The sequence below is a fragment of the Equus quagga genome, chromosome 1, assembly GCF_021613505.1.
Source record: "Equus quagga isolate Etosha38 chromosome 1, UCLA_HA_Equagga_1.0, whole genome shotgun sequence".
NCBI classification, from domain to species: domain Eukaryota; kingdom Metazoa; phylum Chordata; class Mammalia; order Perissodactyla; family Equidae; genus Equus; species Equus quagga.
Window position 1 is genome coordinate 34,214,924 of NC_060267.1, and position 13,074 is coordinate 34,227,997.

Consider the following 13,074-nt stretch of genomic DNA (forward strand, 5'->3'; position numbering starts at 1 on the left):
GAAACCCAGCGATGCTATGGAGAGGAGAACAGGAGACTGGCTTTACCACCACCTTCTATGAGAGTCAAAGTGAACTATAGTGAGAAGTTGAAACTTAAATTCACATCCAAGTTTTCAAATCTGAATTCTCTAGATATGACGTTTACATGGAACTCTAACTTAGAATATTATACATTTTTCTCATTAAGGATTCAATGTACCAGAAGTTGGTTAAAGGAAACAAACCCTTCAGAAAGAATGAGAATTGGCTGTTAGAGACGGAATATCATTATGCATAAGAAATGGTCACTGTATGCCCAATCAGATTTTTTATCTTTTTAAGGTAAAGATTATGAGAGGCTGACATAGTGTGTCAGGTGAGGTTATGAAAATTATTTCTCTACAGATACTTGAAATTAAAGTCATGTTATATCTTTTGAGTTGTTTAAATTGAGTTCTGCCTGGTGAAAGGGAGACAGACCAGATGATTTAGGGAAACTGCTTTCAAGCCAGTGGGTTTATTTATTTTATTTCTTCATCTGTGATTAAACTTTACTGGAGGATCTTGAAATTGGGTTGATGGTGTCCTGCGCAGCAACCACATGTTCCATTTTTAGAAAGATGGCTAACTGGCTAACAGGCCGCCCAGTGTGGATGTGGACAGATGACCATTCTCTGCCTGCTGTGACAGTGTGGCCGGCTTCAGTAAAGGGAGGCTCTGTTTCCTTATTTAACTTCTCCCCTCTCCTGTCAATCAGCTTTACCTACACCGTCATCCGTCCTCTGGGCCACTATACCCCTCCTCTAGACTGAATACTTCATTATGTGACAGGAACTCACAATACCCCTACAATATAGATACTATTACTATCTCCACTTTCTAGACTAGAAAGGAGGGTCATGGAACTGTAAGACAACTTTTCCCAGTCAGTCAGCTAGTGAGTGGTCAAGCTACCCTTGGATTTAAGGTTGCTCTGACCCAGAAGGCCAAGCTCTTAAGCACTATATTCTCCTTCATCCTCTCAGTGAGGATGGGCTCCTGAGTCATACTCTGGACTGCTGCCCCTGGAGCCAGATCCTGTCTACTTAGTCTGTAAAATGGAACACTTACTTCACGCTACATGAATCAGTCCCCCTGACCGTGGACACCACACCTGGGATATGCAGCATCTAGGGAAATCCCACCAAAGGGGAAAACAGGGGATAGGCTGGAAAATCAGAGCATGCCCTGCTGCCCACAGCCTTGGTTTTGCTCTAAGGGCCATTCCAATGGTACTTTAGTCTCTCTCAGCAATAATCTCCTTATTCCTCCTGGAGAGGGGGTTAGGGTCATTTTCCAGCTCTTCTCATTAGGCTTTCCTTCGTGCAATGGAGCTGAACACTTCTGTAGGATTTCTCCCATTAGAATGCCCCAAGAACCTTCTCCATAATCAGAAGGTCATGTCTCCCCTTATAACTGAGTTAAAAAATTTATATATATGTACATAGACACACATACTTATATGTTTAAAGGCAAGTAATGGCTGTCACCGTTGACTCCCTGGAAGTGTTACAGTTCTATGAAAAGGAGGTGGCTGGCTTTTATCCAGCACTACAAATATTTCAAATTAGACTCATTGATTTATTGAATGCCTTTTCATAATTTATACTAAGAAGCAAAAAGTCACCCACTCAGAACCTGGTTAACTGCCAGGAGAAATAAATGCCACGCTCCTTAAAAAAAGGAAGAGAAAAAAAAGTGGTACTTGTTCTTTATGCTGACTAACCTGGTAAATTGCCCCTTAATAGCTTAAAGGTATCCAGTGGTGCTTAATTAGAACCTAGACTATTTGGAGGCTCAGAACATCTGGCTCTGAGTCACATTAGGCTCCCATCTATTCTCATTTGCATCTGAAGTGTTACTATTCACCTCAAGCGCAGTAGATCTTGTCTGACAAGGCTCACTTAGGTGAAGGGTTCTCTAAAGAATTTATTACCTTATAGTAAAAATATTTTGGGTAAATCATGAGATGATCAATTATATACAATTAAAATGCTGAGAAAAGTACAAGTATGACTTTGAATCAGGGTGAGAAATTTATCTTTGTTACTGACAATTTCAAATATTTTTAAAATAAACTTACTTAAAAGGTTCAGTTGCCCCAAATTAATTTTTTTTAGAAGTGATAAACACATTAGAATCTAGCCACTGGCTAGTGTATGTCTATCTTGGATCTTATATCAGGCTCTTTAGTTGATAATATAAGGATTTTATTGCAAGTAGTAGACACTAGAAGTGGATTCTATAAGTGGGATCGTTGAAGAGAATATGGTAGCAACTGTACTGACAGTTTTTTCCTATGAAGAGGCTGGTAATGAAAGTATGAAATTTACTGGGCCCCAAATCTTAGAACTTTGGTAAATGAACAGGAGAATAATGTTTACTGACCTATTCATTATCATATTAAATTATAAATTAGTTAATACAGATGTTGAAAAGAATGTGTAAAATAGTAATAAAATAAATTTCTATAACAATGTATTTTATACTTGTTTTTAAAAATGTTTCATCACTATATATAAGGTACTATACTATGGAAAACATCAAGTCAATGCCATAAAGTAAGCATTTTGGACTCAACTGCATTAACAACAGCTGCACAAATAAATTGGATACTGGAGTGTGTTGTTTAGGGACTCAGGTTGATGGAATGCTATAAGGAGGTAGCACAGTGGACATCTGGTGTCTTTACCTGCCCACTGTTCCTTCTCCTTAAACATGGCACACCTAATCTTTTTGAGGATCACCCTCCACTCTGAGTACACATGGTTCCAATGAGAGTGATTACAGTGACTATAATTGTTGTCGTCGGGGATGAGGTACATGTTCCAGATCTGGCCAATGAAAATACAAATCCTCTTGGCCATTGGAATTGGTTCAGATTTGGCTACATGACTGTTCAGTCCGTCCCAGTGCTTCAGAACTGTCAGGAAGATGTGCACTTTTGCAACAATGGGGTTGCTGAGTTCATGGGGTATAATGACAAATGAAGCCAATGGTAGTCATTTTTAATGTTATACACAAAATATACGCCTGGAAATAAACCCAAAACAAAGGAAAGAAGAGCTTAGACTTGGAGGACATTTGAACGCTTGGATTTTGCTCTACCCAAAGCTAGTAAGCCCTTGAACCTCCCGGATATGTGAGCTATCATTTTTGGTTTTGCTTAAACTAATATGATACTATGTTTCTGTCCTTAGGAAGAAGGTGTCTTATTAATATGCTTAATCAAATAGTGGGGGTAATAAGTAGTTAACTTCTAATAGTGGCAGAGAAATGTGGGAATTAGGCAGAAATTTTAAAAGAAAAAATTTATGAGTATGTCAAAGAGCACTCGAAGCAAGAATATATTTTCGTTAGACCATTTCCAAGTTTAGATAGGATTATAGAATTTTAGGACTGTAGAGATTATTTCTTTTAACTTTCTAATTTTAAATTTATAAGTAAGTAAACTGAGGTCTAGAAGGAAACATCTAAAATATTCAATAAAGATTATTGACAAATGCCTCTATGTGATTATAATAATGGGGGAAAAATGCAATGTTAAAGGATCTTAAAAGATTTAAATTTCTCAAGGCCATCTGGGAATATTAGGCACCTAATTAGTGTTATTTTTCATGCAACTTTAATCTAGCCAAAAAACTCTCAGGAGTGAAATAGAATGTCTGCTAATTTAAAAATAGTTCATTCCTTTTCCTTAAAAGCGACTTCACACTTCCTTCAACTAGGAAATGTAGATAAAATTTACAAACAGATATGCATCCAAAAACATAAACGAGTTTATTTCATATTAAATATTAATTTAGTTTGTTTACTCTCTAAAGAAATAGTAAGCATTTACCCTGTTGAAATGGAACTTTGGTTAAAATTATAAGTTGACATCATGTTAACTTCAGTTTCTAAGCAACTATCAGTATTTTCATGCTACCAAAGTTGATCAAGTCATTAGGAAAAATGATCAGATCCATTGTTTGGCATCACAGACTCCAAACAGCTGGCTGACTTAGATAAAGCTTTCACTCTTCCATAACCGACTGTTGTGACAATGCGGGCATCACGGCAGAGAATTCGGGGACACTACATTTGTCTTTAAAAATTACACTTGGGAAAAATAAAAACCAGACAATCTGTATTTTGAAATATGTTTTGTTGTTTATTTCAGTCATTTACTAATTTATAATTGTGAATCTGCATGCTGAGATTACAGGTTGGGCTTTTTATGGGCAGCTTTGAAAGGTTTTAAAGCAGAAGAGGAAGCTATTCGTCCTGTCTTTGAAAAACAACGAAGCACAATGGAACTATTTCACACCATATGGAGATAATGTATAAATAGCAAGGGGATTGTGTCAATTTATTATCAGTATAAAACATAGGGCACACTCCCAACTCTATATCTTTTGTGAAAAGGATACATAGTAAAACAAGGCTAAACTGATTGTTAGCTTTAGTTACTAATGGTAACAGAATACAGTAAATATACTGTCCTGAAAAAATAAGCTTATCGATTCTCATTTAAAATAATCATGTAAAGCTCAAAAATTTAAAAAAACACAACAACAAAGGATATGAACATTGATCAGAAGAAAATATAAATAGACTTTGAATGAAAAAGACTGAAGTCACTCGTATTCATTTGGAAATTCCAAGATTAGCAACATCGTTGGTACATAGACCAGTGACTTGAGTTACTGTAATTATCCGGCAAATGACTGACCACTTTGTGTGTTGTTAAAGAGTCATTAAAATTTTGCTCAGCTGATTACACGGTAATTATACAGAAACTGTGACCTGGGAGAGCTATTACTAATAAGCATTGAGAATATTAGATGAAAAAATACTAATAGAAGCAAGTAGGATTTTTTGTAAAATAAAAGTGCTGGTAGTATTTCCTCTGTTCAAAGGAGCAGAGAGTTAATAAAATCAATGAAAATCTTCAGAAATTATATGGACCTGAACATGAAAGCCAGCTCAAATATTAACATGCAGCCCCATCAGGGGCCCCAGGCTAAACCAGGTTTTCCACTGCCGTTGTGGCCTCCATTGTTCCCTTAGCATAGGGCTTGGTAAATGACTTGTTTCAGGTCACGTCCTTCCTTAAAAAAATCCAATAATATAGAGGTGAAAAGAGTTAAAATGAAAATATTCTTTTACTTGTGTGTGATTCTTCTCAAATACTTTTTTGTATACATGCAAACATAGCAGGGCCAGGGCTAGGGTACCATGCATGAGGCATCGGGGCTGTAAAATTTAAGGAGTTACATCCTGAGGGTGAGTGTCTTACACTTTACTCCGTAGGCACCTCTCTCACTTCCCCCTAGTCCTGGTCCTGAAACATATGCAAATATGTGTGTACAATTTTATACAAATTTACATATAATATATTTAAAGTCAAAATGGGATCATACTGTACATGTGTAACTTGCTTGATTCCCTCAATAATGTATGACAAGTGTCCTTCCATGTGAGTATATATAGATCTATGTCATTCTTTCAACCATCTGCCTGGTATGTTATACTATGAAGATATTCCAACTTATTAAATTCCTCCTCTGTTGATGGACACCTATCATTTCTAGTTTTTGAGTATAGCTAATAATGCTGCAATTTTATACATACATTTTTGTGCATTTGTGTATTTTGGTAGGACAGAGTATTGTCCGTAGTACAATTGTGCATTCAATAAATAGCCTCGTTTTAAGGGTTGATAGATACAGACAACTTTCCCACTAAAGTGCAGTAATGCCAAAACAAACTTTCTGAGATGATGGAAATGTTCTCCCCCTGTGTTGTCCAATATGGTAGCCACTAGACACGTGAGGCTATTGAGCACTTGAAACGTTGCTAGTGAGACTAAGGAACTAAATTTTAATTTTATTTCACCTAAAATTTTTAGTTGATTGTCTTTGATTTTCTTAGCTTATGGCCATTGGCTCGGTCCTCCATAAAAATACTGAATAATATCTGTGAATAAGCATATTTTCTTTCTTTCTTCTTTTTTTTTGGTGAGGAAGCTTGTCGCTGAGCTAACATCTGTGCCAATCTTTATTTTGTGTGTGGAACACCACCAAAGCATGGCTTGATGAGAAGTGTGTAGGTCTGCACCTGGGACTGGAACCTGCAAACCCGGGGCTGTTGAAGTGGAGCACGTGAACTTAACCCCTACACCACCAGGCTGGCCCCTAAGCAGACTTTTCGTGTTCTGAGGTTTAATCAGAATATGTGTCTCACCATACGTGTGACATTTGTTGTTGCTTTCTGATAGATTGTCTTTATCAAAGTAACAGACACAGCTAGTTGGCTAGCCCAAAAGCCATTCTGTGGCATCCCCCATAGCTGCTGGAGAGCCAGTAACTTACTTCCTCTGTTAAGGGGAAGTTTGCTGGTGTCTTAAGAGGGATGGAATTTGAATCCTCTTAAGGGATAGGTGTCAGTGCATATGTGAATGCAGATGTTGGCAATTCTCCTTAGGGAACTACATCCAGTCTTGATGCCTAGAGTTGTGGCAGCCCTCCTGATCATAAGCAACCAGCATGAGAACGAAGAGCTGACAACTAAGCATGGTCAGAACACAAGGCCAGAATGAGCCTAAGTCCTGGGTTACATTTTTGGCTCACTGACCCAATTCTGTGACTGTCTGCTTCTTGTAAATAATTGTAAAATAAACACAAAATGTTTTTTATAGCTTAAACCACCATTCATAGAGTTTTCTCTTACTTTCCACCAGAAGTATTCTTAACTGATATCTCAAGAACACTTTTTTCTCTTCCTAGTTTTATGAGTATTATTAAAAACAGAAATAAATATCATAATTAATTGTATATCTTTTCAAATAGAACCTCCAAATAACAACAGCAAACACTTAAATGATGTCTAATATATGGAAGGCACTGTTCTAAATTTTTACATTTATTAATTAATTTAATCTTTACAACAACCCTATGGGGTAGATACTATTATTATCCATATTTTAAAAATGAAGAAATTGAGATATACACAGTTTAGGTGAATTGCCTAAGATCACACAGGTAGTAAGTGACAGAGCCAGGATTTGAACCCATACTGTTTGGCTTCAGAATCCTGGGACTTAGTCTATATCTAGTGCTTACTCTACATTAAAAAATAATACATGGACCATAATATGTATTTCTCAATTCTATCATTATTTTATTATTAGTTGTCTTTATCGTAAGACTGGTTAGCAGAGCTGTTTGACTAAATTAATGGCAAGTGAATATGAATTAAGTATTTTAATGTCATTTACATAATTTACTGCTGAAAGAGAGCACCAGTGAAATTCAATTGACCAAGCTTCAAAGTAAATCTTAGATTTTCTTACTCAATTTATTTTCTTAAATTAAGCTTGACTTCACAAATTCCTTTCCTAGCCTTTTTTATTTTTTCTTTCTGGGACTCAAGAGAACAATATTCCTTTCTTATTCTTCCTAAAGCTAGAATTAGATGAATTAAGGTAGTTTTCCCCATTTCTTTGACATGTCCTGACTTTGGCCACGTTGTCTTATTTTTCCTGCCCTCCTTTGATCAAGGACAGTGATACTTTTTTCTCTGTTGTCCAAGAAAGTAGCATAGAAACAAACAAAAAAAGAGAACAAGGACTTAATACTCTCATCTACTCTTGGGTTTTTATGTCTCATCTCATGTCCTATCTTTATTGTGCATGACTCAACATATACGGACAATGTCTTAAAATCCTGTTGGCACTCCATAAATCATAGATAGTAACAACAGAGCCTCCTGACAATGGTAGTTATATAAGTAAATGTAAACCTAGATTATCTATGACACAGGGTACAATGGGAATTACTTTTCAGCTTTCCAGAAGTTGACAATAGAAAATTATGTTGATGCTTGATAATCTTTAAAAGCACTTGTTCTATTTTTCTTCTTTCATATTCTTTATGTAGTCACTGGAATCTGGCAATGCCTTTGGAAATACAGCAAATTTAAAATCACTAAGTAGGAGTTGTTCAGAAGACAGTATTAGTGTCATGACTAGAGTCGAACCATTATCATAGGCTTATTCTATTTACCATTACCTAAGGAAGATAAGATGTTTTGTGTTATACAATTATAGTGATATATAGTTCATAGATTTATCATCTTTATTATCGTTACCAAAGCGATAATGATAATATTACAAATTATAATCATAATTATCACTATTATGTGATTTTTGCATATTTGCCATTTAATGAAATTAATTTTCTAGTGATTCTTTTAAAAAAAATCATTGCTAGGTGTGCAATTAAATGTCATTGAATCTATATAATTAATCTATATTCTGGGATAAACACTACAATCTCAATCGCAAGTAAATCCATCAATTAACAAATATATCTTTGCATGTCTTTGGCAAATATATACACAAGAGATTATATAGATGTTATCTATTATGTAAATATGGATTTTATTTGAGTTCTGCCAGACAGAAACTCAGAAAAATAAAGATGATGTAGGCAGAAGGATTTATAACATTCACAGGGACAAGGGTAGGGGTGTTTACAATTTTCACAGCCACAGAAGAAAATAGAGAGGAAGATGGGCCATAAAAATGAAAACAGTAGAACAGAGTGAGAAGAAATTGAATAAAGGCAACAAGATTTAGAGACTTGAAAGGGAGACTGAAGACTATTGCTTTGATATAGAATGCAATGGAACCAAATAAAGAACAAAATAAAAATAAGTGGGTGAAAAAAGGAGACATTTTAGGGAATTCAGATAAGGAATTTGAGTTTGTTGGGTGTGAGGGTGTTTGGAAATGCACGTCTCTTCTTTCAATTTCATGCCTGCAGGAGCACATATGAGAAACTAAAAAGAAAACCAAGGCAGGGCCTTTACTGGGGGGCTATAAGGGTGTTACTTCATTATTATTACTCCTAAAGGAGTACCACTTCCCATGCCTTTTAGTTTTTCTTGAGTTTCATAATGTTTCAGCAAATTGCATGTGTAATACCCTCATAGACACATCAGGTTTTGGGAAAAAACAGTATTTTCCTCTTTCCTAGGTCAGAGCTTCATGGTGGACCAAGTTTGGTCTTCTCTGTGTTTTTGGACCATTGTCATGCACAGCTTCCTGGGTGAGAGGGTCTAAAATTAAATCTCAGGTAAGAAGGCCTTGGTTCAAATCCTGGTTCTGCATGCTACTAGCAGAGTCACTTATAGGTTCTATAAGCTTCGGTTTCCTTATGTAACTGTAAAATTGGGAAAATAATGGTACCTAAGTCAGAGGTGGTAAGATATGAGATAAGCATAGACATGGGATAAGTGAATGGAACATAGTGAATATTCAGCAGCTGATATTATTTCTTTGATATGAACCATCTTACAGTCATCAACTCCATCTTTATCCACCTACTGCTTTCCTTAAAGGCTGAGTATTGTACTGATGAGAAAGCACGCTCTGCCTGACCAAATACTACCTTTATTCTGGGTGTGATGAGGGCATTTACCTGGTTTGCTGGGTTAAAAAGATAAATAATGTTACTGCATATTTGTAATAATATTAAAATTACTATGAATCAGGAAGAGCTATATTTTAAAAGGAACCTGTAATTTGGAACTGCGTAGAAACCAATCTATGTGACCTTGTGACTCCAGCAAGATGAGATTTGGAATATCACGTGTTTGTGAGGATGCAGGATGCAAGGAGGCAGGGCAGGCAGAGGCAAAGAATAAGCCTCTGGGACCCTTGTCAGCCCAGCTGGGTCCTGCTCTAATATTTGAAAATAAGAGGAGATCAGTCAAGAAAGGGATGATTTACAGGACTGCGTGCAGAGTAGTTTGAGCTGACAGCTTAATGGAGTTACCATCCTTTCATTGTTCTTCAGATTATCAAGCTAATAAAGCAAATGCAGATGAGTATGGCTTCTGTGGTTGCTACCACTTAATTGGAAAGACATTTATTAAGAGAGTTGTTTTGGGGTAGAAAGAGCAAGAGATAATTTCTTAAAGGTTGGGACTATGTTTCTCCCTAACACAAATTGTGTCTCATAGTCTTTTACAACTGCAACAGTTTTTTACTCCTGAAAAAATAAAAATCTTACTTTAAAAAGATGATGTATTAAATTGCTTAGACTTATTTTTGCTTTTAAAGTTACAAAGATGCATTAACTTTGATTAAAAGGGAACTTCAAAATCATTCTTTTATTCTACTTATCTTCCTTGTCTACAGACCCATAATGTACGGTCTTCATGAATAGTGTCTAGTAGTCCAGAATCAAGATATGCTGATTCCACTGCACTCTCTACAGCATTACACGGCAGACACATCGAACTAGTGTATATATTATTTTGTTCACTTCAACTATATTTAAAGTCTCACCAAAATTTTCTTTCTTCATCTTAGTTATATTAAATAAAAACATAACCAAAGAAAGGCAACTACCAAATCCCTAAGGCCTACTGTTTGCTTTTTATTTTTTAACAGAAATAGTTACAATAAAATCAGAATCAGAACATAGATGCGTCACCCAGAAATCTCTCAGCAGTATCTGTAATGTTTCAAACTACATATCAAAGTAAATAGTCTTGGATTATTTTTAACATCTCTGAAGGAATCTGAAGAATTCCTTTATCTTGAGCAACTTGAATAAATATGATTTTGTGGGTTTTTTGCTTGGGATTTTCTCAATGGTCTCAAGGACGATCTTTCTCATCCATTGTCTTGTAATAAAATGACAGGCATTCTGAGAGATGAGAGGCAGGCTGCCCACTTAGAGGCACCATCTCACACATCAGGAAGAGCTCCCAAATTAAGGATCCCAGGGATTCCGTTCAAGCGATAACATGGAAAACAAGCCTGTGCTGCAGAGGTGATCTGGACGCAGGAAGAAATGAAAGACGCCTACAATCAAAAAGTAAGTCTGTAATTTATAACATGTGCTCTTTGCAGAATTTTAAATGCTATTAGAGATCACTCAACTGCTCTTCTCCTTCAAGGCTGAATCACTGTTAACGTTAACTAAAGAAAAGTGGATTCTATCTCTTGGTCTTAAGAAAGATTGTTAACAAAAACCTTAACAGTTTTTTCTCACTCTCAATGAAAAGGGTAATTATCATACATGGCTTAAATTATTTTTTTGAAATTGAGTTTTATCTTGAAGTCTTGCTCGTCAATTTTCTGGCTATTTGATCTCTCTCCACAGATTTCACGATCTGTAAAACTGAGATGATAATAGTACTTATAAGCACCTGATAATTGTTAAATGTGGATGTAATTATTGTTGAATGAATATGCTCGAGTAGCCTTTCTGCCTTTTTACCTGATGACTTTTGGGTACAGTATGCCCATGTCTGGTAGGTAAAGGACAGTGACATCAACATTGAATGTTACTGTTGGGCCTGGGATTGAGCTAGTTGTTGAGAAGAATGAAAACGTGGTCCTGACCTTAGATATCTAAAAATTTATTTATGTGCATAAAATATATAGTAGCAAAATTACTTTCAGTTGTGAAAATTTATTGAACTATATACTTTGTATACTTTTAATGCATATTATTAATCAATAAAAAGAAGAAAAGAATAGACAATTGCTATGGAAATCCTATAATGTGGAGTGTGGAAAAATGAAGATATTTATAGCCTAGTTGAAATTAAAAATTGGAATTAATAGCTTCCAGTTTTTGGAACCACCACATTGATTATAAAGTAGAAGTCATTGTAAGTCACCACTAACCTGGCTACCTTTCTAGAATTGGAGTTGGGTCCCAAACTGGATAAAAATGTATGCCTATTCATAGGACAACTAAAATAATTGGCTGGCTCTGTGTCTTTACACTGTTTGAACATGGCCTCCTAGAAAGTTTCAAGGAAATAAGTCTTACATGGGAGTTTGATAAGTTAATCTATGACTCACCAAAAGCAAGAGAGAGCTTTTCTCTTAACTCTAGCAGAAAAGTCCTGGGACAGAATGCCTGACTGTACTCTTATCATATGCCCATCCTTGAACCTGTCATTGAGCCTTGGGGAATGGAGCTCTCACCTCCTGGCTTGTAATGTTATGGGGAGTGAGAGTGCTGTGACTGACAGTCCCCAAGACTGCATGTTTTGGGGGGAGATTATTTCCTTGAAGGAAATGAAGGTAGATAGATAACTCAAATGTATTCACATAGCATGTAAAGAAGTTTAGACATTCTCCTGCTTGATCAGAATTTCAAAGTGGAGACAAGGGGACTGATTTAAAGATAATTGTTTCAATTTATGTAGGACCAATGAGGACAAAAACTATGAAAAAGAGATGTGATAAGGAGAGATCTGACATTAGAATGTGGTGTCTACAGAAATAATCGACTCATTGAAGGCAGAAGGCCAATGAACTAGAGGGAGGACTCCAAGGTAGCTCCCAGATATCCAGTTTGGGTGACTTGAGGATGGTGGTGACATTTCTATTGAAAAAGAAGATAAGAAGAGAAGTAAGTTGAGGCAGGAAGGAAGATAATGAGTTCAGTTTTGGTTATGTTGAGTTGTAGAAAATAATGAGTTGGAAAAACATAAGTAAAACCATACTGTAAAATTTTTAAAAAACTAGATTCTTTCAACAAATCCAAGATTTACATAATTGAAAACATCTACAGAAAGAAAAGAAACATTTCTGGAACATTTGGAACTGATGATGAAAGGGAAGTATACTGCTGGGCCTCGTAAGGCATCTCTTACATAAAGCCACCTCTCTAAGACCAGGAGATGTAGTTGACCTACCTAATACATGAATAAAAGTGTATTAGACAGAGAAAGAGGCAAAATGAGGAGGCAAAAGAATATGTTCCAAGTAAGGGAACAAGACAAAACCTCAGAAAAAGAACTAAATGAAACAGAAATAAACAATCTACCTGACTAAGAGTTCAAACAAAAAGGCATAAGGATCCTCACTGATCTTGGGAGAAGAATGGATGAACTCAGTGAGAACTTCAATAAAGAATTGGAAAACATAAAAAAGAATCAATCAGAAATGAAGAATGCCATACTGGAAATGAAAAATTCACTAGAGGGGCTCAATAGCAAAGTAGATGATACAGAAGAATGGATCAGCGAGCTGGACA

The 13,074-nt window shown here is 36.0% G+C and overlaps 1 protein-coding gene across 9 annotated transcripts in view; it reads left to right on the top strand.

Annotated features, from left to right (window-relative positions):
• LMNTD1 (lamin tail domain containing 1) overlaps positions 1-13,074 on the top strand; it is a 365,312-nt gene that overhangs the window by 75,640 nt on the left and 276,598 nt on the right. For all 9 annotated transcript variants that reach the window (XR_006889733.1, XM_046669396.1, XM_046669406.1 and 6 more), the window contains 2 exons: positions 9,043-9,141; positions 10,718-10,893. Coding sequence is in view for 1 of the 9 variants with exons in the window: in XM_046669470.1 (XP_046525426.1) it covers positions 10,870-10,893 (24 nt within the window). In the remaining 8 variants the exon portion in view is untranslated. The remainder of the gene's footprint in view (positions 1-9,042; positions 9,142-10,717; positions 10,894-13,074) is intronic.